Source organism: Vulpes vulpes, chromosome 11, assembly GCF_048418805.1.
Source record: "Vulpes vulpes isolate BD-2025 chromosome 11, VulVul3, whole genome shotgun sequence".
Taxonomy (NCBI): domain Eukaryota; kingdom Metazoa; phylum Chordata; class Mammalia; order Carnivora; family Canidae; genus Vulpes; species Vulpes vulpes.
This window is the reverse complement of record NC_132790.1, coordinates 26241413-26264736: the sequence shown is the minus strand read 5'-3', so window position 1 is coordinate 26264736 and position 23324 is coordinate 26241413. Positions and strand designations below refer to the sequence as shown.

Genomic DNA, 23324 nt, shown 5'->3' with positions numbered 1-23324 from the left:
GAGACACTGAAGGACTTGCCCTAGATTATACGTCTAGTTAATAACAGAACTGGAACTGTTCTACTGTACCATTTTGAGTATCTTTACTTTTCTCAAGAAAGTATATTAATTCAAAACAATAAGGACACACTAAAAATAACAAAAGATTAGTAATTTCACTATCCTTGGGAAATCAAATGGTTATCTCTTGTTTTTAAAGACCTTCAACTTACAGGACTACATATACAATAAATATTGACTGATCCAAAATTATTAACTTTAAATATTAACAAATTTCCTGGCAACTATCCTGGCCAGAATGGATCATGCTTTAAAACAAGGAAGAAGCTGGGAACAGAGCCTCTGGCTCCTAAGACTGGTGGTCCTTTCACTGTTGTTTGCTAATAATTTCTAATAATACCAACAGAGGCAGACAAGTATGCCCAAAGCCAAGTGAAGAAATCTGGAACAGTATACGTGGCATATTAAAGGGAACATTAATCTCTTCTATAATCATTATAGATGTGCCTGTTTCACACAAATCATAGCTGTACTTAAAGCAAAGTTCTCCAACTTTTCTAACAAAGGACATTTAATTTCCCCCAGTCTTTAGCTTACTGGAGGTAGGTGAGAGCTCCTTGGATGTAGGAAGGGTATTCATTATTCATCTTTTGTATTTTAGGTATGCAGTACAAGACCTGGCACACTGAAGTACTAGTGAAAGAATGATAACTGATGTCCCTGGAAGTGAGGCTTCTGGTTTCTCTCTCCAATGTATCACCTCAACTTGGAGTGGGAGAAGATGGAGATTAAGAAAGAAACTATATGGTAATAGTAATTTTCTAGGAGATCAACCAAGCACAGCTTCAAGATTAACTGCTAGAATAACCAGCCTAAGAAAAAGTCTCTGATAAATCATTTAATTTTAGAAGTAACTTTAAACTGAGCAGCCCCAAAGCTAGAGTGAATAGCTCCAAGAACCTTCCACTGATTTACTATGGTCCATTTCAGAAAACCCCATACTAACACAAATATTTTGTGCACCAGAGTTAAGAACAGACGGAAATCATTTCCTTTCACCCACTAGTCTTCCTCTCTAGCCTTGCAGTGCTTCCACGTACGAGGAAAAGTGCAATGTTCATTTCATTGTCAACATCTAAAGTTGGCCCTGAGACAGACTCTTTCTCCATTTGGTCTACAATCCACACCTTAGGGTCAGGACCAGAAACTAGCAATAAGGAAGAGACCAAGTTAGGCTGGGAACATGTCCGAAGGCAGAAGAATCTGCTCAGTTCTAAAATTTCAACTTTCTTCCTGTCATAGCACTTCTTAGAACACACAAAACAATGAGTCAGATCTCAGTTGGCCCATAATTCTCAGGACAAAATACAAACTTCTTTATTGGAGATAAATTCTTCACATTTCTACCCATGATACTTTAAGTATTTAAGTAACATTTCATTAAAGTGCTTCCTATTATTACATTTCTACTTGCCATGTTTACTTGAGTGGTCCCTGAGCAAATTTCATTTTCAACTTTTGAGTCACCTTTATTCCTGTTTGCTTACTTATTAGGTACAACAGAATAACTGATTTTTAGAGCTTCATATGCCATGACAACATTTTAATACAAGTTATTTTTGGAATCTTATAATTTACATAAACATATCAGGGTATTCATCTTTTCCTGGGATTCTTCCCTAAAAAACACCACTTATAAATTATTATTCTTTAGGTATGTAATTATATTTACTTATTTAATAAACATCTGTATGCCTATTATACTTAAGGTTTTGAGCTGTAGAAAAAAGAACTAATGTCTATCATTAATTCACTCAACAGTTACTTATCAAATGCTTAACCATTTGCTAGGAACATTTTGGGTACAAAACAGACACAACCCCTATTCTTATGGAAGTTCAGAAACTATTTTCGGGAAGTCTATTATCTATTTCTCCTCAAGAACTTGATTCTATCAGTTATCCCATCTTCCCCAGTAGCTTCAACCAATTTCTTCTTTTTTTTTTTTTTTTTTTTCCAATTTCTTCTTTTATGGCTCTTTCCTAATAATACATGTTCAAAGCCTTCTCAACTTTAAAAATTTATATATCCTCCCTTAGTCTCAATTCCTTTTTAGTTACCTCTCTTTTCTCTCCATTTCACAAAAATTTCCTGGAAAGAGTTGTTCATATTTGGTGTCCCACTTTCTCATGCTCCCATTTACTCAGTTGACCAGAATCTGGTCACTCCACTGAAACTCTCTTACCAAGGCCATCACTAAATCCAATGGACTCTTCAGTTCCTTTTTTTTTTTTTTTTTAAGATTTTATTTATTTATTCATGAGAGTGTGTACACAGAGAAAGAGAGGCAGAGACACAGGCAGAGGGAGTGAGCAGGCTTCTTGCAGGGAGCCCAATGTGGAACTTGATCCCAGGTCTCCAGGGTCACACCCTGGGCTGAAGGCAGCACTAAACCACTGAGCCACCCAGGCTGCCCTTCAGTTCCTATTTTAGCCTCTCAGCAAGGTATGATATTGTCAATCAGTTCCTCCCTGAAATGCTTTCCTTTGCTTTTAGAATCCCATATACTCTTGGGATTTTCCTCTCATCTCTGGTTGCTCCCATTCAGGCTCCCCCTCTCTTGCCCATTTTTTGAAAAACGGTTATCACTTAAATAGTGCTTACTATGTGCCAAGCACCATTCTAAGTATTTTATATATATTCATTTACTCCTTGACAACCCTTTGATGTTGGAACTATTGTTAGCTTCATTTTACTGATGAGGAAGCTGAGGTACCAAGAGGTTAAATAATTTGCTCAAGGTTATATAGCTAGTAATTGTGGCCTAGAGTTTTACTTTCTGCCCTCTTTCATTCTATTGATTCTCTCTGCATGACTATATCTACTGCTGTGGCCCAATTAATTAATTATTTTCTCTGATTCCAAAATTTCTATCTTTACATCAAATTTCTCTCCTGAACTCTGGACTATTGCATGGACATCTCCACTTGAACTCCCCACCAGTTTCCCAGATTCAACATGTTCAAACCCAATTCATCATTTTCCTTCTCTCCCCAAGCCTACTCCTCCCCACATATTCCCTTTCTTGGTGATGACAACGTCACCTAAGCAGACACCCAAGTCAGACACGTGGCCATCACCCTTAACAGCATGAACACCCCTCTCCTACTTCCACCCCCCACCCCTGGTCCCCAAGCATTACAATATCCAGGTTTTGACAGCATGATTCTTTAACCTTTATACCTCTTCACCCTCAACATCACTACTACACTTCAGGTAACTGTCATCTCCACTCTGAATCACTGCAATATTTTTCAATGATGGCTTTGTCTCTTGATTATTCCCTTCTGATCTATGTTCACCAATGCAGCCAAGTGATTTTTTTTTTTTAAAGATTCTATTTATTTATCTAGAGAGAGGGAACGTGCACGTCCAAGTGTGTGAGCAGCGGAGGGGCAAAGGAAGAGGGAGCAAGAATCTCAAGCAGACTCCCTGCTGAACATGGAGCCCAATACAGGGCTCAGTCTCACAACCCTGAGATCATGACCTGAGCCAAAATCAAGAGCCAGATGTTTGACTGAGCTACCCAGGCACCCCCAAGTGATCTTTTTTTTTTTTTCCAAGTGATCTTTCTATAATACAATTCTGATCATTTTATCCCTTGGCTTCAAAATCTTCAGTGGTACCCTCAGATAAAGTCTAAACTCCTTATCCTAGTAGTCAAAGCATATAATCTGACACCTACTTCCATTCTTATACCTCATTATTTCCTACCTCTCACTCTAAGTTTCTGCCATAGAAAATGACTGTGGTCCCACACAAGCATCAGGTTTTCTCGTAGCTCTGTCCTTACATTCCTACTTCTTTAACTAGCTACTTCTACTCAGGCCTTCAGGCTTCACTTAGTTGCCACACCCTCAAGGAAGCCTTCGTTTTGCCTCCTCACTCAAAAGTGGAGGATGAATACTCCCCAAACATCCTCCCATGGTATTACTCCTACTACAGCTCTGTCACACGATACTGTAATTGTCTCCCATAGGACCATCAGTTCCATAAGCAGGTATTGGGCCATATTCACTCTATAGTGTGTGGCATGTCATAGGTACTCATCAGATCTTTGTGGAATGAATTCAAATTATCTCACTTAGTACCTGTCAAAGTAATAGGTGCTTAACACATCTGGGGAACTGACTTGAATCCTTGTACAACCCCACAAAGTAGGCATTATTATATCTAATTTAAAAATGAAAAAGCCAAAGCTCAAGCTTAAAAATGAAAAGCCAAAGCCAAAGAGTTTAAGTAATTTGTCCAAAGCCACCAGACTATTAAGCAGCAAAGCCACAACACAAGCCTGTGTATTATATAGTCCATCTCCTCATGGAAGATGATACAAAGAATACAAAAGACGAACAAGATCTGATCCTGGCTGTGGAAGATCAAATGTTTTTTGATGGAAGGCAGAGGGATAACAAAGTAGAAATAGTTTTTGAAAGACATCTGAACTGGTTCTTGAAAAATGGGTAGGATTTAGACAAGTAGAGACTAGGGTAAGGGAGTAATGAGGGGACACAACAAACATTTCTGGTGGCGGTGACAGGATAAATACATGAGAAATAGATTTATGGGGAGTCCATTGGGGTTTTCAGTATGGGTTGTGGCTGCTATTTTTCACCTTATGATGTACTAATAAAACCAGGCATGTGTCTTACTGCAAGATAAATGGGGTTTTACTAGACTTGGCATTCACTCTTAAGAGGCAGCCACTGTGTAAACATCTTACAAAATCAATTCGTAAAGAAGCCCACAAGGAACATTAAGGAGCTCACTTGCTGCAGTTCTGCAAGTTGCTTTTAAGGATGTCATAGTCGGTATTGAACAGAGGCCCACTGTCCTTTAGCATGGCTTTCTGGATGCTGTACACATGGATGCTGGCAGTCACAGCTAGCTTGGACTTCACTGCTACAAGTCAACAGGAAAAGCAGTCTGTTAATACACAAACTTCATAGCATGTGGGGACTTTAACAAGAAACCCTTCTGCATTAAAACCATTTGCAATCTGTGGTGGTCTAAAAAGCACTAAAAGGCCAAAGAGTCACATACACAGCATAACATCAACTCTTCTGTCTACAACTGAGACATCATGACAAGGTAGGTGGTGGTGAGTCAGTTCTAAGTACAACACCTGTGAGGGTATCACTCATCCAGTGGACATTCAGTAAATATTAATAAATGATTGATGATGATTTTGAAGTGTTCTTTTTTTTTTTCAGGGAAGAATCCTTCACTCTAGCATATAATTAGATAAGTAATTTCTATTTGAGAAGACTCAATTATATAACTCAATTTTTCTGTAGAGAAAGCAACTCTATAGCAAAATACTAGTAGCCAGGTAAGTCTGCAGAGAAAAAACACAAAAGAACATTACAAGAACAAATGTTAGATTCCATGAAGAAAGGGAATTTGCTTCATTTATGTATCTACTGAATGAATAAATCTCGCTTTGGCCACCACTGTGGGGGAATTCAGAAAGACAAAAGTGGACATCACCACCATTAAGTAGTTCAGAGTTAATTTGTAAGAAAACCACACCACTGGTAGGAGTCTTTGTATACAAAGTACAATAGGGCAGGTTTTATCTTGAGATGTATGTCCAGACAATGTAGACCCTGTTATAAAAATCCTTTGAACTGGATTTTTAAATAATAGAACCATAGCATTAATAGTCTTGAAATGAGAGGATACATTTAATTTAGAAGTTATTTTAAGACTTTCTGACTTCAGAAAAGCATTCTTTAATTTTCTTCCTAAAAAACCGTTATGGAACACAATACAATGTTTAGAGACTACTGTCTTTTTTCAGGTGATGAGGTGTCCCATATGGCATTCATGATAGTTTTTTGCAATGAAAGACATGAGTTTTGAAATCTTGTAATAAAAGTACTTTGTAAATGTTGGCAGCTATTGGTCTTAAAATGGGAAGTTAGGCAGATGTGGTATCCTATTTTAACAGGTTTCAGAAACTACTAACAAAAGGAATATTCAGCTCTTCAGTTAAGTAGCTAAATATATTATATGCAGATGCTAGGGGGCGATTTTTTACTGTACCTACATTGATACCATAAGAGGAAAATCTTGCTAAGTCGCTGAAACTTACCTTCCAATTTATCTTCTCTCACTACCGCAACCTTGTGGCACTGTAAGGAAATAACACTTCATTAGTGTTTAAAGTAGTAGTACAACTTGCAATTCTAAAGCTTCTTTGCTAATAAATTCAGTTGCACGTGGATGTGAAATTAGGAATATCAAGTACCCCTAAAAAATCTGTGTACAGGGTGCCTACGTGGCTCAGTCAGTTGAGTGTCCCACTCTTGGTTTCCACTCAGGTCATGATCTCAGAGTCCTAGGATCCAGCCAGGGAAGGAAATCTGCTTACCCCTCTCCTTCCCCCTTTGGCCACCCCTGCTAAATTAAATACCTACATACACACATACATACATAAAATCCTCTTTAAAAATCTGTGTACAGTTTAATAAAGTCAGATTTATTTTTAACTTACTTTAAAATTTCTCCATCTGGGTAAGAAAAGTGACAGAACATACATATCAATACAATCCAAAAACAAACAGCAGCCCCCAGTTCACAGTGCTACCAGCCCACAGAAGAGGGTGAGTGTGCAGCGAGGCCAAAGCCCCAGTATCTGTGGGGCCCAGGCCTACTGAGCACATTGATCATGATGGCACTGATGTTGGGCAAGGTGTACCATCGAACATCACCAATACTTCAAGCTGAAACACCTCTCCAGCAGGGGCCCCTCTGAAATAGATTTGGGGCACAGAAATTGGTGTGTTAGCCAAGACTTCGACTGAACAAGAGAAGCTCATTTCAAACAAGGTCATGACTCAGCTTGGCCCTTCATGAGCTGAAAAACTCATCCAATGTAGCTGGCTATTGGATAGTTTTCCAAGGTACTTCCACAGGTAGAAGCCCTGGACAGTTTATCAGAGTGATTAATCTAAACATGCCCTGTAAGGTCATTAAGCAATATCTCACTGCTTGCTAAATTCATCCCCCTAGCCACCAAGTCTACATCAAATTCGACCCTCCCAAAAGGGTGATCTGACTAGAGAGCCTCTCATCCAGTGTAACAGATTAAAGATGGTTCTCAAGAGATTGCAGGCTTACAAAGCCCAAACAGAGCTGGTCCTGGAATATCACCTACCAGACAAAAGGGGTGTTGGAAACATTCTCCAGAACAGAAACTAACAAGATCTGTCCCTATAACAAAGTTCAACAAATAAACCAGAAAGTAGTTATTCCATGAAGAAATAACCACATTTACCTAGAAAGCTGAGACGCTCCTCATCCATGCATTGAGAAGCTCCTTGTCCTAAGATTGGCATGTATGAATTCTTTGAAAATTATATTAATTTCATTTCTACTGATTTTATCTGGAAATTAAGGATGTGCCAAATGAGTCAGATATGAAGATTCATCTTTTGAAATCATCTAGTGTGTTTTATTCAGTTATCTTCTATCAGTGCACAACTGAAAGACATCAGAAATGTCTAAATTAAAAATCTTTAGAGCATAATTAAAAGAGCAATTGATAGTAACCTAACATTTGTTCAGAAGATTAAGTGATTGATAATGTTTCCTTACTTTCTGGAAAAGAAACAAAAAAATTCCATGTCATTTGGGGAAAAGTATCTCACCAGAGGCTTTTGCATAGATTGATGCCAAAAGGACATCTTTAGCATGGTGGTATATGGCTCTGTGAGATACTAGGTCTATAAAATTCCGGAAAAAAAAAAAACAATTGGATTTACAGACTAGTTGCAGGATGCAAATTCACTGCTGCCTTTACACTATTACTTTTTTTTTTTTTTTTTAAGATTTGAGAGAGAGAGAGAAAGAGAGAAAGAGCATAAGCAAGTGAGCAGAAGGGTGGGGCAAAGGGAGAAAAACCCCAAGCAGACTCCTCATTGAGCACAGAGCCCAAAACAGGGCTCAACCTCACAAACCATGAGACCACAACCTCAGCCAAAACCAAGAGTCAGACACCTAACTGATTGAGCCCCCCAGCCCCCCATACTAAGACACTTATAATCTAGCCATATATGCTGAATTTATTTTGTTAAACAAACCTTCAGTTTATTCAGAATTTTCAGTTTACTATAAAAATGTATTAATATAGCACATAGGAAAATTTATTTTCCTAAGACTTTTCTCTTGAAAATACATGTGCACCAAGGGATATGATTTATGTTAGAAATTGACATAAGTTCTTGCAAAAACACCAAAGTTGAATTTTCAACAGAAAATGTAGTCTTATGTTTTTAGATGTTAATCAGTATAGAAATGTGTGCTTTAGGATCTACTTGCTAGTTTCACTATTTAATCAAATATAAGATCTACTTTGATGAGTAACAAAGTACAAAAAAAAAAAAAAAAGAAAAGAAAACCCATGGCACTAGTAAAACAAGCATACTTTATCATCAGGAAATAGAAATAGTATGCTTGGGGAAAATTCCCTTGATATATATAATAATCATAATTAGTAAATAGGTATAGCACTTAAAAGGATTTACATGACAGGTTAAAAAAGACCAGGAAAATAACTGAGTTTGCTAAATGAGTTCTTTATTCCTAATCCAAGAAGTTAACACCTGGAACATTAACTGCATAGTTACATCCAGTGTTATCTGGAAGGAAAAAACTACTGGCGAGTATAATCTAAGTAGCCATATTAAAATGAAAATGCTTTGATTCCTTAATGGAACAACAAGGATGCTTGCTGACATCCTATGGCCTGGTAAGAAGAATAGAGCAATATGAGAGCTGGAGGAGAAACTTGACTCTTCAATGGCATATTTACACTTACTTTACTTGGTGCTAAGTCAAATGAAACCAATCCTTGTACAAACTGTTATTAACTGCCTTTGAAAATTTAGTCCATTTTATTCTGGGCACTTAAAATGCAAATGCCAATAAGTGGTTCTTATGTATTTTGTGGGGGGAAAAAATTATTTTCCTTTTTTTTTCTATTTTAAAAATTCAATGTTGATCTTTCAAAATGGACCAAGGCTTTTAAAAGGATTACAGTAGGGGTGCCTGGGTGGCTCAATTGGTTAAGCATCTGTCTTTGGTTCAGGTCATGATCCCAGAGTCTGGGATCAAGGGGCGCATTAAACTCCCTGCTCCTTGGGGAGCCTGCTTCTCCCTCTCCCTCTGCCTGCCACTCCCCCTGCTTGTGCTCTGTCAAATAAATAAATAAAATCTTAAAAAAAAAAAAGATTATAATAAACATTCTTTACAACCTGAGCTGAAGGCAGATGTTTAAACCAACTGAGCCATCCAGGTGCCTCTACAAAATTTTCTATAAATATTTACTATGTGCTTTTAAAATATGTTGTGAACTTCTAAACTTATGAATTATCACTAGCTTAAGTGGCATACATTAGTATTAATATATTAGAATGAAACTAAATTTTAGAACTGTGAAAACAAACACAAAAAAACAAACACCATATCAAATAGGGTGAGTAAAAGAAAACTTCTTAGTAAGTGATGTAATGAGAATAAATATATAATCATACAGAACCAAAACTGGATCTGTCTCTCATAGATTTGGAATACATTCTAAAACAAGCAAAGACTTAAATGTAAAGAATGAAACCATACATATACCATAAGAAAATATGGATGATTCTTCTATAAACAGATAAATGTAAACTGATATAACCGGAGAATGAGGAAAGTTTCCTAATAATAAACAATAAGAAATAACTTAAATAATCCATAAAAACTAATACACAACTTTTGAATGACAAAAATAAACTTTAAGCACAAAATACAAAGACAAATCATAAAGTGGGAAAATATCTGTAACTCATATCACAAAGAGTTTAGAGTTTCTAAAATAGAGAAAAATATTCCTTTAGAAAAATAGGCAAAAAGTATGAACAGATAAGTTCACCCTGAAACAGATGACAACATGCATTTTGTGGAGAAGGGGGCTCTAAATATTACTAGTGGGAATGAAAAATGGAGAGGTATTTGGCAATTACCCAATGAAATACATATACATCCTAGGAATCCTAGGAAATTTAACCCTAAAAGTGGCAAAAATATACAAAACACATATTTATTATAGCACTATTTGTAATAGCCAAATATTTTAAGTGACTCAACAAACTAATCAATAAGGGACTGCTGAAAAAACTAACATAGATCAATGTAGGTTCAGGTGGTCATAATAAGGAATGAGGAATATTTCTGTAACTGCTATGGAATGATGTTCAGGATCCACAGTTAAGTAAAAGAGCAAAGTGTAAAATAAGGTATATAGAATGAAAGTTTTATCTAAGAAAGGGGGGTAATATGAATATATACTTGAATATATTAAAAACAAATACAATAATAATGGAAGGGGAAGCAAAATCTATTAAAACTATTACCTGTAAGGAAAAGCAAGAAATCTAAAAATTGAAAGTGGGAAAAGATCTAAATTTAACTAGATACTGAGTTGGTGGCTTAACCATAGAGAAGAGAGGGATCCCTGGGTGGCGCAGCGGTTTGGCGCCTGCCTTTGGCCCAGGGCGCGATCCTGGAGACCGGGGATCGAATCCCACATCGGGCTCCCGGTGCATGGAGCCTGCTTCTCCCTCTGCCTATGTCTCTGCCTCTCTCTCTTTCTCTCTCTCTCTCTCTGTGACTATCATAAATAAATTAAAAAAAAAAAAACCATAGAGAAGAGTTATTGCAAGTGACTAGAACACAAGCTGATTGTGCATTCCTAGAAGGATATATTCTATAAACAAAAGGAATTGGAAAGAAATCTTAAACTGTTTTCAGTAGTCGTATTATCAGTAAATATAGTAGGTTTGCTTTTCTAAATCTCTTATGTTTGGCTTAAGCAAATATATATTTATGAAAAACATTAGGAACTACTAAAATTTACAACATAAGAGAAAAAAACGGTATAAAATCAAAGTTAAAAAAAAAGGATAGTTATAAATTTAAACTGAGAGGGATCCCTGGGTGGTGCAGCGGTTTGGCGCCTGCCTTTGGCCCAGGGCGCGATCCTGGAGACCCGGGATCGAATCCCACATCAGGCTCCCGGTGCATGGAGCCTGCTTCTCCCTCTGCCTGTGTCTCTGCCTCTCTCTCTCTCTCTCTCTCTCTCTCTCTCTCTCTCTCTGTGTGTGTGTGTGTGTGTGTGACTATCATAAATAAATAAAAATTTATTTAAAAAAAAAATTTAAACTGAGAATATCAGTATGTTTTCATAATGTATTTTCTCTTTAAAAAAACAAAAGCCATTCCAAAAAATGTCATATTCTGTAAACTATACAATAAAAATTACAGAGCTAATGAGAAAAGGAACAGTAGGAATTAACCACTCAAATTTATGCAGCTTTGTAAAGTAAGGCCCTAAAAAACAAAAATTGGTAGCTTCAGGAGAAAATCTGGACATCTCAGACAGTTCAGTGTGGCTAAATGCTGCCCCAGGGAATACTGAAAATGCCTAAAAATGACAGTCAAAATGCCAACTTGCTGATGTTCAATAACATAGACTAGGGTAGAGCTCTGCTTCAGTGAGTTCCTTCTACGATGGACACAGGAGTAAGTTCAGCATCCACAAACCCAGATCCTGGTTGGGGTAAGCCCTCTGCATTTTTCAGCAATTAAAGGAAGAAAGGGAAATATGGCTATTTAATGAAAGAAAGTTGTTCTTTATAGAAAAATTCCAGCCAATAAATTCAGAAAGAATGACAGAACATTACCATTTTGTAACTCCTAGTGAATTAATAATCTAGGTAATGATAAAAATCAATCTTGGCTAAGATCTTTAGATGAACAGCTAATGGGGAACTTTCACAAAGCATGGATTAGGCTGTCAACCTTAAATACCACAAAAAGAAAGTTAACAAAACATTCCCTTGAAATTTTCAGATAATTCTCTGGAAGATTCTCTGGGTTGAGATTAAAAAGAGGCTTTCACTTCCTACATGTAAAAAAAAAAAATTTTGTACAATAATGACCACTGGAAAATAAAAATCATTTTTAAAAATCCATCATTTTTCTTTTTTAAAGACCTTTTTCTTCCTAAAAACACACACTTAAAAAAGAAATTAGAAGGAAAAGAACTAAACCTGATATTATGCATAATCATCTGCCTTTCCTTAGGAGAGCTCTCTTTAAGGGTAAGCATCCACATTTGATCTATTAATTCTACAGGGTTCCACAAAGGGGCCCTGTGGGGCTGTTTGGAGGGTGAGTACAAGGCTCCAAAATTCTCACACCCACTTCAACCACAGCAACTCTCCTCTTAATATATTTAATATATTAGGATTCTAAGATTTCATTTGAAAAACCAAAGCAGAATTTGAATGTTGTTAAATTGGTAGAATGCCTTCTATAAGCCATAGTATAGAAATTTTTTTAACTGATTGAGTTATACATGAATTTGAAAGATGGTCTCAAAAAATGAGAGGAATTTTGAAATTTTTGAAAACTGAGGAATACAATTTAAATGCTTTTTTTTTTTTTAATGCACTTTCAGGGATCCTCACCCTGAAGATCATCCAAGGATTTGAAATTAAGAACCTCTGTCATGTGGGTCAGAATGAAAATATATAACTTTACCTTAAAACATAAATTCTTAACCTTGAACTCTGTTCCAGAAGATCTGTGAACACTCAAAATTTTATGAATATGTCAACATATGTACTTTCAGATTCTCAAAGGAATCAACGATCAAATAAAGAATAAAAATCAGGGATGCCTGGGTGGCTCAGCAGTTAAGTGTCTCCTTTCTGCCCAGGGTGTCATCCTGGAGTCCCAGGATCAAGTCCCACATCAGGCTCCCTGTGTGGAGCCTGCTTCTCCTTCTGCCTAGGTCTCTGCCTCTCTCTCTGTCTCTCATGAATAAATAAAATCTTTAAAAAAAATAAAAACCACTGCTTTAAAGGAATACACAATGATTCCTAGGTAAAGAACTGACATGAGCCTGGGTGGCTCAGCACTTTAGTCCCACCTTCAGCCCAGGGCATGATCTTAGAGACCTGGGATTGAGTCCCACGTCAGGCTTCCTGCATGGAGCCTGCTTCTCCCTCTGCCTGTCTGTCTCTCTCTCTCTCCTGTCTCTTATTAATAAATAAATAAATAAAATCTTAAAAAAAAAAAAAAGAACTGACATGGCTGGATTGAAGGCATTGACTAATTAAAGAAACAAAGGGGTCAGTTAATCCTGGAAACAAAAGGAAAGAAGACATTCAGATGTAAACCTAGGCCATGCGTGGAAAGGATGCTAGTGGCAGGTTTACTTCTGAGAATGAATGAATCAGATCTACTTAATTTTGTGTTTCTAATATATGACGACATCTGATTCTGTCTACACTTATAATAAATATCTTGATTATCATCTGGCTTGCCAAATAGCTTACCAATAAGGAAAGAATATGCTGGTCATAGAATATAAGGATCTATTCCCCATAACAGTTGTTTCTCCTTATAGATTAATTACTAAATTGCCATTCTAGTTTTAAATCTCAAATACTTGGGACTCTTGCTACAAGATAAATCCAGTTAGCATTTCGAAAATCAGGATTTTCTGATCTTAGGACTAAGAGAAAGTCAAAAGGGAAGACAAAAAACATGTATTAGTGGATCACTGAGAAGGAAACCTAATCCTTGGGCTAAATTCTATGGCGCTGATGGTGGGAGCAAAAGGGCCTTCAGAGTAGAGGTTTGGGGTAGTGAGAATAGAAGAAGTGTGAAGTGTGCCTTACTTTTGGCAGGAAGCCAGAGAGGAGAAATTATCAAAGTTCCCAAGGATCAGTCTGGTGCAGGGAAAGGAACAAGTTATATCAGCAGAGCTTCTGATGCCTAACCAGACACAGGAGTATAAGATGATCCCTGTGCCCCTAAAAGGGACAAAGAAGTAGCTAAGAGAAAGTCAGTAAGCCCAGGAAAGCTTTGTGGTCAGGATGATGAAAACACAACGGTGACTTGTGTTAATGGATGACCCGATACCAGATGAGACTATAAAAAGACACAGGAGAATAAAAATGCTCCTGGCCTTTGCACTAGCTCAGCCCCTTGCCAACACCCCCATCCTTCAGCCACTCAGACATAAGCCTACCAAAATGAAAGCTCAAACTGAAATCAAGTTCAGTTTAAAAATAAAACTGGACTTCCTCAACACCTGAATTTTTGGCCTAATGTCTGAACAGTCTAGAAATTAACCATCACTGTTCCTAATATACTTTCAAGAGGAAAAAGGAGGAATAACAGAGCAGTCTCCTAAAGTCTTGTTGCCTAAGAAAACTACATAATTATGATATTGTCTCTGCATCACAGCCAAGATACTACCCAAACTTCTGAGTTTTAGGTTTGGTCTCAAAATTCAAAACAATCGGGATCCCTGGGTGGCGCAGCGGTTTGGCGCCTGCCTTTGGCCCAGGGTGCAATCCTGGAGACCCGGGATCAAATCCCACATCAGGCTCCCGGTGCATGGAGCCTGCTTCTCCCTCTGCCTGTGTCTCTGCCTCTCTCTCTCTCTCTCTGTGACTATCATAAATTAAAAAAATAAAAAATAAAAAATAAAAAAATAAAAAAAATTCAAAACAATCATCTTGAAGCTGTCTTAAAACTTCCACAATACTAAATCCTGTTTTTTTTCCCTATGTTTTATAACACAGTTCAATAGCTCAAACATATTTCAGTTCATCATAAGATTCTGACAACTTACGGAATGTCCATTCTGAATGAGACTGCCAGACACTAAATAGGTTACATGCAGTTGGGCTCCTGAATTCTCCTTTCTCTTCCTTTCAACATAATCGTATAGCATCCTGTTCCAAATAGAAGGTAAAAGTCATTATTAGTAAGTTTTTACCTCACAACTTTTAATTCATGGTTTAAAAGTTAGATATATTAAATCTGACAGTCCATCAAATTCTTTACAGAGTATTTTTGATCCTATGGACAGAGAGTTATAAGAAGATGGACTTTAGACAGGACATATAGGTTGGGATCAGCTAGTATTGAGTTGGCACAGTGACCAAACAACTGAAATAAAAGAAATCTAATTATAAACCAAGAGAGACTGAATCTGCATTAAAACAGTGGCAATAACATACAATGGACACAACAATGAATCAAGAAAAAGTTCAGTCACTAATTATATGATCCTGGGTAAGTTAAATAATTTTTCTAGGCCTCTTAATCCTGAGGTATTAAACCAGGAGGCTGTATTATATCAGTGATTCTCTTAACCTGGGATTCATATGGACATTTATAACCCTCCACCCCCAAAACTGTAAGCAAAATGCATATGTATTTTTCAGGGGGAGCCAGTTCAGGGTCTTCAGTAGATTCTCAGAGGGATTGCTCTAAAACATTAAGAATCACTATGTATATAAGTGTTTAGTTCTGAAATTTCAATTTTATGTTCACTCAGACTCCGTGCTATTTCAGAACTGCAAAATTTAACAGCTTACTCACACTGCCTAGTATTCAGAATATTCATAAACCTGAAATGGCCACTCCATGTAGAAATAATGCTTTTAGTATTATCCCTACATTCCTTTTTGTCCTTGTGTTCCAGCAAGCATCAGAAGGTGGCTCCCTGTAAAAACTTACAGTTTAAGGAAAGAGTTTAACAAAAACAATAAAAGAGATACATCATTTGTGTCTTTTACTTCAAGAAACATTTAATGAGCGACTAAAACGCCACTCATACTTCTGCCACAATTAAAAACTCAAAAATTCCAAGGGAAACTCAACCCAACTGTTAACCACTCTTCTTGAAGCATCAGCTCTCTTAGCTTCCATGATCCCATGCCCCACTGAATCTCATTATTTCTACATGGAGTGATCAACTGCTTCTGCCCCATTCCTGCATAGACCTGACTACTTCTGGGCAGCCCGGGTGGCTCAGTGGTTTAGCGCCGCCTACAGCCCAGGGCCTGATCCTGGAGATCCGGGATAGAGTCCCACGTGAGGCTCCCTGCATGGAGCCTGCTTCTCCCTCTGCCTGTGTCTCCGCCTCTCTCTCTCTCCTCTCTGTGTATTCTCATGAATAAATAAATAAAATCTTAAAAAAAAAAAAAAAAAAAAAAGACTTGACTACTTCTTTTTCCATATGGCTGGAATTCTGTTGTCAGCTACCTTTTTTTAATTTATAGAGAGACCAATCATCTAGATGTGCCTGGATCTTGGGGGTTTTCTGAGACATAGACTTTTAGTGCTAAAACTGACAGTCCTAGGCACACCAGGATGGTTGGTCACCTTACTACTTATTCTCCCTTTGGTTTCATTCATCCCCATGTTTTCATTTAATCCTGTCAACATCATCTGCTCAAACCACCCAAGCCAGAAATCAAGAGGTCAACCTGCATTTCTCCTTATCCGGTGAGTTTCTAAATCTCATTGGTTCTTCCTCCCAAGTAATTTTTGACTCCACGCCCCAAACCTCTTACCTGGACTGTTTCAATTTCAAACGTCAATTCTACCCTGCCTCTTTCCCATTACCTACAAGGCCACCACAGTGAAGTTTTAAAAACGCAAATCAAGGGAAGCCCAGGTGGCTCAGCGGTTTAGCGCCACCCTCAGCCCAAGGCGTGAGCCTGGAGACCTGGGATCCAGTCCCATGTCAGGCTTCCTGCATGGAGCCTGCTTCTCCCTCTGCCTGTGTCTCTGCCTCTTTCTCTATGTCTCTCGTGAATAAATAAATAAAATCTTTAAAAACAAACAAAAAAATGTAAATCAAGTCATTTGAGCAATACAATTTTACTTTATGTTTTATGCCTTAAGGATAGAGCAGTAAACAAAGGAGTTAAAACTCCTACCCTTATATCATAGAAGAGAAAAAAAAAATAAGTATATAATGTCAGACAGTAGTAAAGCTATGGAAAAAAACAAAGGTAAGAAGATTAGAAAGTGCCTGAGAAGTTTTGTTATTTTATATAAGGTCATTAGGGAAGACCTCATGAGCAGAAGAGCCTTGCAGGAAGTGAGGGAGCCGCCAATGTGGATATCCTGGGGAAGAAAGTTCAGGCACAGCGAACAAGAATGTAAAGGTTCTGAAGTAAATATGCAAATAAGCAAGGTCCAAGGAACAGGAAAGAGGCAAGTGTGGAGGAAGAAGACTGGTAGGGAAAAGAGAGCCAAGTGCCAGACGTGCAGGGCTTTATAGGATTTCAAGCAAGGAAGTCATTAGAAGGTTTAGAATAGAAATAACATGATTAGAAGGATTCCTACTGCTGTGTGGACAATATACTATTGAGGGGCAAGGGAGGACGCAGGGAGGCTAGTTAGGAGGCTACTGCAGTAATCTGGGCTAGAGATTATGGTAGCTCAACAAGGACATTAACAATGGAGGTAGCAATTAGTAGACGGATTCTGGGTATAATTTAAAGGAAGAAAAAAGAATTTGAGGTGGGCTGATTTTGGGAAATGAGAGAAAGAGGAGTCAAGAATGATTCAAAGAATAAAATTGTCATTTATGGCAACAGGAAAAAGCAGGTGCTGGGGGAGAAATTAGAGGTTAGGTTTTAGGCAATCTTAAGTCTGAGATGACTTTTAGTCAATAAGTGATATTGAGAGGTAGTCTGAATTCTTTTCTGAATATCCTTGTTCCAAAGTCTTCAGTCTTTCCCAATCTCTTCAGGATTGACTCCAATATCCTAACGATGATAGGGAAGACCCTTCTGGTTCTAGCCCCTCTATCTCTCACCATTCCCCATATTCATACAGTTTTCAGCCTTAGGAAACATTCTGTGGTTCCCCTTGCTCCTCTGTATGACTGTTCTTCTGCCTAGAATGCTCTTTTCAGACCTCATCCACCTAACTCCTCATCGAGACAACAAACAGCTGTTACCACCTGCATGCCCAATCACTTCCTCAGTACCACCAATGATACTTAAAATGCTTCTACTATAGATAAAATTTTAAAACATGACAGGACACTTAGGTCTTAATTTTCTCAATTGTTTTTTTTTTTTTTAAAGGTATTTTTATTTATTTATTTATGATAGTCACAGATAGAAAGAGAGAGAGAGAGGCAGAAGCAGGCTCCATGCTCCGGGAGCCCGACGTGGGATTTGATCCCGGGTCTCCAGGATCACGCCCTGGGCCAAAGGCAGGCGCTAAACCACTGTGCCACCCAGGGATCCCAATTTTCTCAATTGTTAAAGAGGTTGATAACATCCATCATATTGGACTGTTACAAAGATTATGTGAGACACGTGTTTGTGAAAATATCTACCATAGTGCTTAGTACTCACTCAAATATTTATTGGCCCTTATTAATAAGAGCCAGACACTGAAGGTACAATGATTGTGGCATACTGTATTTTCCAAAGATGGCTATAATATCTCCCATCCAATATGCTCTTCTACATTCTCCCATAAAGAGGTGGAGTCCATCCCCACCCCTTGAATCTGGGAGGGCTAGTGATTAATTTTAACCAAAAGAATGAAGCAGACATGACACTGCTTGACTTCTGAGGGTAGTCAGAAAAGGTAATCAGCTTCTGCCTTGTGCTGGAACATCAGCTTTTGGAGTCCTGAGCTGCTATGTAAGAAGTCCAACCACCTGGAAACCCCACTGACGAAGCCCAGGCCATATACAAAGACACATGCAATATCTGATCAATAGCCCCGGTTGAAGTTCCAGCAAATAACCAGCATCAACCGACAGATATGTGCATAAAGATCCCCACAGAGGATTTGTCCCCCACCATTGAGTCTTCCCAGCTGAAGACCAGACATTATAGAGCAGAAATAAACCATTTTCCCCGTGCCCTGCCCAAATTCCAAACCAAAAGAATCTATGAACATAATAAAATGGGTGTTTCAAGCTGCTAAATTTTGGGATAATTTGTTTCACAGCAATAGTGAGTGGAAAAGTGATAAATTTGATAAACATGTTTCCCCACCTTCATGCAGTTTATACCCTAGTAGAAGCAGGCAGACCTAGAAAATGTCAGAGTGATGATTATAAAATTCTGGATCAACTGGATATACACATCTAAAAAAAAATGAAACTGGACCCTTTCCTTACACTATATACAAAATGATTCCTGGAGGAAATAGTGTCTATATTTGAGGGCTTCATTTAAAATTAGCTTCAGCTGGGGCACTTGGGTGGCTCAGTTAAGCACCTACCTCTTGATTTCAGCTCAGGTTATGATCTCAGGGTTGTGGTATTGAGCTCCCCATTGGGCTCTGTGCTGGGCATGGAGCCTGCTTGAGATTTTCTCTCTCCCTCTTTCTCTGCCCCTCCCCCACCCCTCTCTAAAAAAATTAAAAATAAAAATTAATAAAATAAGCTTGAGCCAACACCTAATTTTAAAATTACAGCGTATTCTTATTATGAGGCCTGAAGGATTTTTAAGATGTGAACAAGCACATGATATGGAGAAACCTAGAATATAGTGATAGTTATTGTTGTAAGAGCTAAAACTACAAAACTCTTAGAATAAACATAGAAGTAAATCTTCATGACCTTAAGTTGGGCAAAGCCTTCTTAGATACATACTATATACAAAGCACAAGCAACAAAAGATAAAACAGGGGCACCTGGATGGCTCAATTGGTAGAGCGTGCAATTCTTGATTTTGGGGTCCTGAATTCAAACCCCACATTGGGCATAGTGCTTACTTAAAAATAATATTTTTAAAAAAGGTAAAAGAAATTGGGCTTCATCAACAATAAAAACTGTGCTTCAAAAAGTACCACCAAGAAAGTGCAAAGACACCCTTTCACGAAGATGGTGCCAAAGACAAAGAAGGAAGCCCCTGTGCCTCCCAAAGCCAAAGCCAAGGCTTTGAAAGCTAAAAAAGCAGTGCTGAAAGGTGTGCACAGTCACAAAAAAAAAGATCCACACGTCACATACATTCCGATGACCCAAGACTGCATCTCTAAAGCGGCAGCCCAAATATCCTAGAAAGAGAACCCCCAGGAGAAACAAGCTTGATCCCTAGGCCATCGAGTTCCATCTGACTACTGCGTCAGCCATGAAGAAAAATAAAAGACAACACATTCATGTTCATTGTGGATGTCAAGGCCAATAAGCACCAGATCAAACAGGCTGCCAAGAAGCTCTATAACATTGATGTGGCCAAAGTCAACACCTTGATCAGGCCTGATGGAGTGAAGAAAGCATATATTCAACTGGCTCCTGATTATGATGCTTTGGATGTTGCCAACAAAATTAGGATCATCTAAACTGAGTCCAGCTGGGTATAAATTTAAATTTCTTCACCAAAAAAAAAAAAAAAAAGTGCAAAGACAACCCAAAGAATAGGAGAAAATTTTTGCAGATCATGTATCTGATCAGGTGTTCACTTCAGCAGCACATACATATTTGATCAGGGTCTTGCATCCAGAATATATAAAAATACTCTTTACAATTTAACAAGACAACTCAGTGAAAAAAATAGGCAAAGGATCTGAGTAGGCATAGTTACACAAATGGCTAATAAACACATGAAAAGATCAACATCATTGGTCATTATGGAAATGCAAATCAAAACCATAATGATACCAATTCATACCTACTAGGAGATGGCTAAAACAAAAAAGATGATAAAGACTTGGCAAGAATGTGGAGAAACTGCAACCCATAACCTACTGCTGGGATTTTAAATTAGTGTGGCCACTCTGAAAAACAGCTTGGCAGTTCCTCAAACTGTTCTATGACACAGACATAGGTATGTATCCAAGAGAACTGAATACGTATATCCACATAAAAACGTGTATACAAATGTCCATAGTAGCATTATTCATGATATCCAAAATGTAGAAACAACCCAAATGTCCATCATTGTACTATTTAAGTGTGTTATGGGTTGAACTGTGCCTGCCCCCCCACACACCAGAAAAAGATATGTTGATATCCTAAACACCAGTACCCCAGAGTGTGACCTTCTTTGGAAAGAGGATCTTTGCAGATGTAATTAGGTAAGATGAGGTCATACTGGAGTAGCGTGGGCTCCTAATTCAATGACTGGTATATGATGGCCATGTAAGATATGGCACACAGGAAGAATGCAATGTAACAACAAAGACACTGGGGTTATGCAGCTATAAGCCAAAGAATGCCAAAGGTTGCCAGCAAACCACCAGAATCTAGGAAGGAATGAAGGATTCTTCTCTATAGGTTTCAGAGAGAGTATGGCCCTGTCAACACCTTAATTTCGGATTTCTAGCCCCTAGAACTGCAAGACAATAAATTTCTAATGTTTTAAGCCACATAGTTCATAGCATTCTGTTATGGCAGCCCTAGGAAACTAACTTGCCATATAATGGAATATTATTCAGCCCCAAAAAGGAATTAAGTACTGATATATGCTACAACATGGACAAACCTTGAAGACATTACGCTAAGCAAAAGAAACCAGACACGAGACTATATATTACAGGATTCCATTCATATGAAATGGCCAGGATAGGTAAATCTATAGACAGAGTTTACTAATGATTGCCTAATGTTGGGAGGGTGGGGGAAGGATGTGAAAGGAGTGGAGAGAAAATGCTAAGTGCGTGCTAATGGATACAGGGTTTCTTTTGGAGGTGATGAGAATGTTCTACAATTAATTATAGTGATGGCTGCGTAACTCTGTGAACATATTAAAAACTACTGAATTATACATTTTCGGTGGGTGAATTGTACGGTGTGTTAATTTTATCACAATAAAGCTGCTTTTCAAAAAAAATTAAGAAAGTAGTTAACAGGGATCCCTGGGTGGCGCAGCAGTTTGGCGCCTGCCTTTGGCCCGGGGCGCGATCCTGGAGACCCAGGATCGAATCCCGCATCGGGCTCCCGGTGCATGGAGCCTGCTTCTCCCTCTGCCTGTGTCTCTGCCTCTCTCTCTCTCTCTCTCTGTGACTATCATAAATAAATTAAAAAATTAAAAAAAAAAAGAAAGTAGTTAACAGAGTGATATTACAGAGAGGAAGGGATGGGGATCCCTGAAATAAAGCATTAGAGAAGGGTGGTTGCAAAAAGTAATGTGTGACATTTGAGCTAAAACGTGAAGGATGAGAACAGCTGGCAGAAGAGCATTCCAGACAGAGGGAATGGTTCAAATGTTCTAAGTCAGAATGAGCCTGGCATATTTGACGGACAAAAAGACGAATATGGCTACAGTTTAAGTAAGGTAGAGAGAGGCACAGGATGAAGTTGGTTGAGAGACAGGGGCTAGACAGTGTGTTAATTCTTTAAAAATTACAAGCAATCAAAGTAACTACGATAAAATCGCAGGCAACTTTATTTCATCTCCAGCCCTCAATATGCACCTTTAAGCCCCAACAGGCTTATATAGTAATAGTTATTTCATAAATATCTATAAGCATAACAATTACTCATATATGTCCGTTCTGAAAGTTACCTGAAACCCTTGGGTTTGGGCCAGCACTGGCATTAGCAACAGAAAATCTCAGATAAAGGTCAGTCCAAATTCATCCCTAGGCCAAGAGTTTCAGGTCTTGAAGGCATAATCATAGCCAAAGCCAGATTCTGGGTCTGTCAAAAGTAGCCCACATAAAGCCAAATCAACCCATTCTAGTTATCAGGAATTTCCTAAGATTCATGGAACATTGCCTGACTCAAAGAAAGCTCCCACGACTCAAAAAATTGGGGGAAAAAAAAATCAGACCACTTTAGGAATAAATTGAACTAAATGAGTATTTAACTCAATATATATGCTCTCAGCCTATTTACCAATTCCTCCTGTTGGGATAGAGACAAGATTTTTAAGAAATTTTGGAAGTTAATTCAAAAGCTTGCCTTTTCCCTTTTGGCCTCAAGTTGAACTACAAGTTTCAGCAAGCAAAGGTGATAAAGCAAAAGTTCAAGAAAGGCAATGCTCTGCATCATCCTGAACACTCCCATTTTAGTTCATTTAAATAGTCCTCCCCAGTACACCTGTTGACCTCATTATGAAAGTACTTCAATAACACCCAGATGTGGGCCTAAGGAGCACATGTGAAAATGTAACGAAGATACAAGATGACAAGCATACAAAATCTGAGATGTAGCCCGTTTAATAAATTTGAAGTAACAAAATGATGTTAACCAGAGGCCAAGGCTACAAATAAATCCAGCAAATATACAACCACATATTTGTATATAAGTCCACCTATCTCCTAAATAAATACGAATCTAGTGAAAGGTAGTAAAAATAGTATTCTTTCCTATTTTCCAGGGGGAAAAAAAATTTCTAACCTCAAGGCTATCTGCAAAGCTTAAAACAAAGCAAAACAAAACAAACAAAACACACACACATACACACACAACTCCAGTGTGAATA

The 23324-nt window shown here is 38.1% G+C and overlaps 1 protein-coding gene across 2 annotated transcripts in view; it reads right to left on the bottom strand.

Annotated features, from left to right (window-relative positions):
* The window catches only part of POLD3 (DNA polymerase delta 3, accessory subunit), a 48556-nt gene that overhangs the window by 23598 nt on the left and 1634 nt on the right, over nucleotides 1–23324 (bottom strand). For both annotated transcript variants that reach the window (XM_026010484.2, XM_026010485.2), the window contains exons 3-5: nucleotides 14756–14858; nucleotides 6155–6194; nucleotides 4827–4959 (exon numbers count right to left, since the gene is read on the bottom strand). In XM_026010484.2, coding sequence (XP_025866269.1) covers nucleotides 4827–4959; nucleotides 6155–6194; nucleotides 14756–14858 — 276 coding nt within the window. The remainder of the gene's footprint in view (nucleotides 1–4826; nucleotides 4960–6154; nucleotides 6195–14755; nucleotides 14859–23324) is intronic.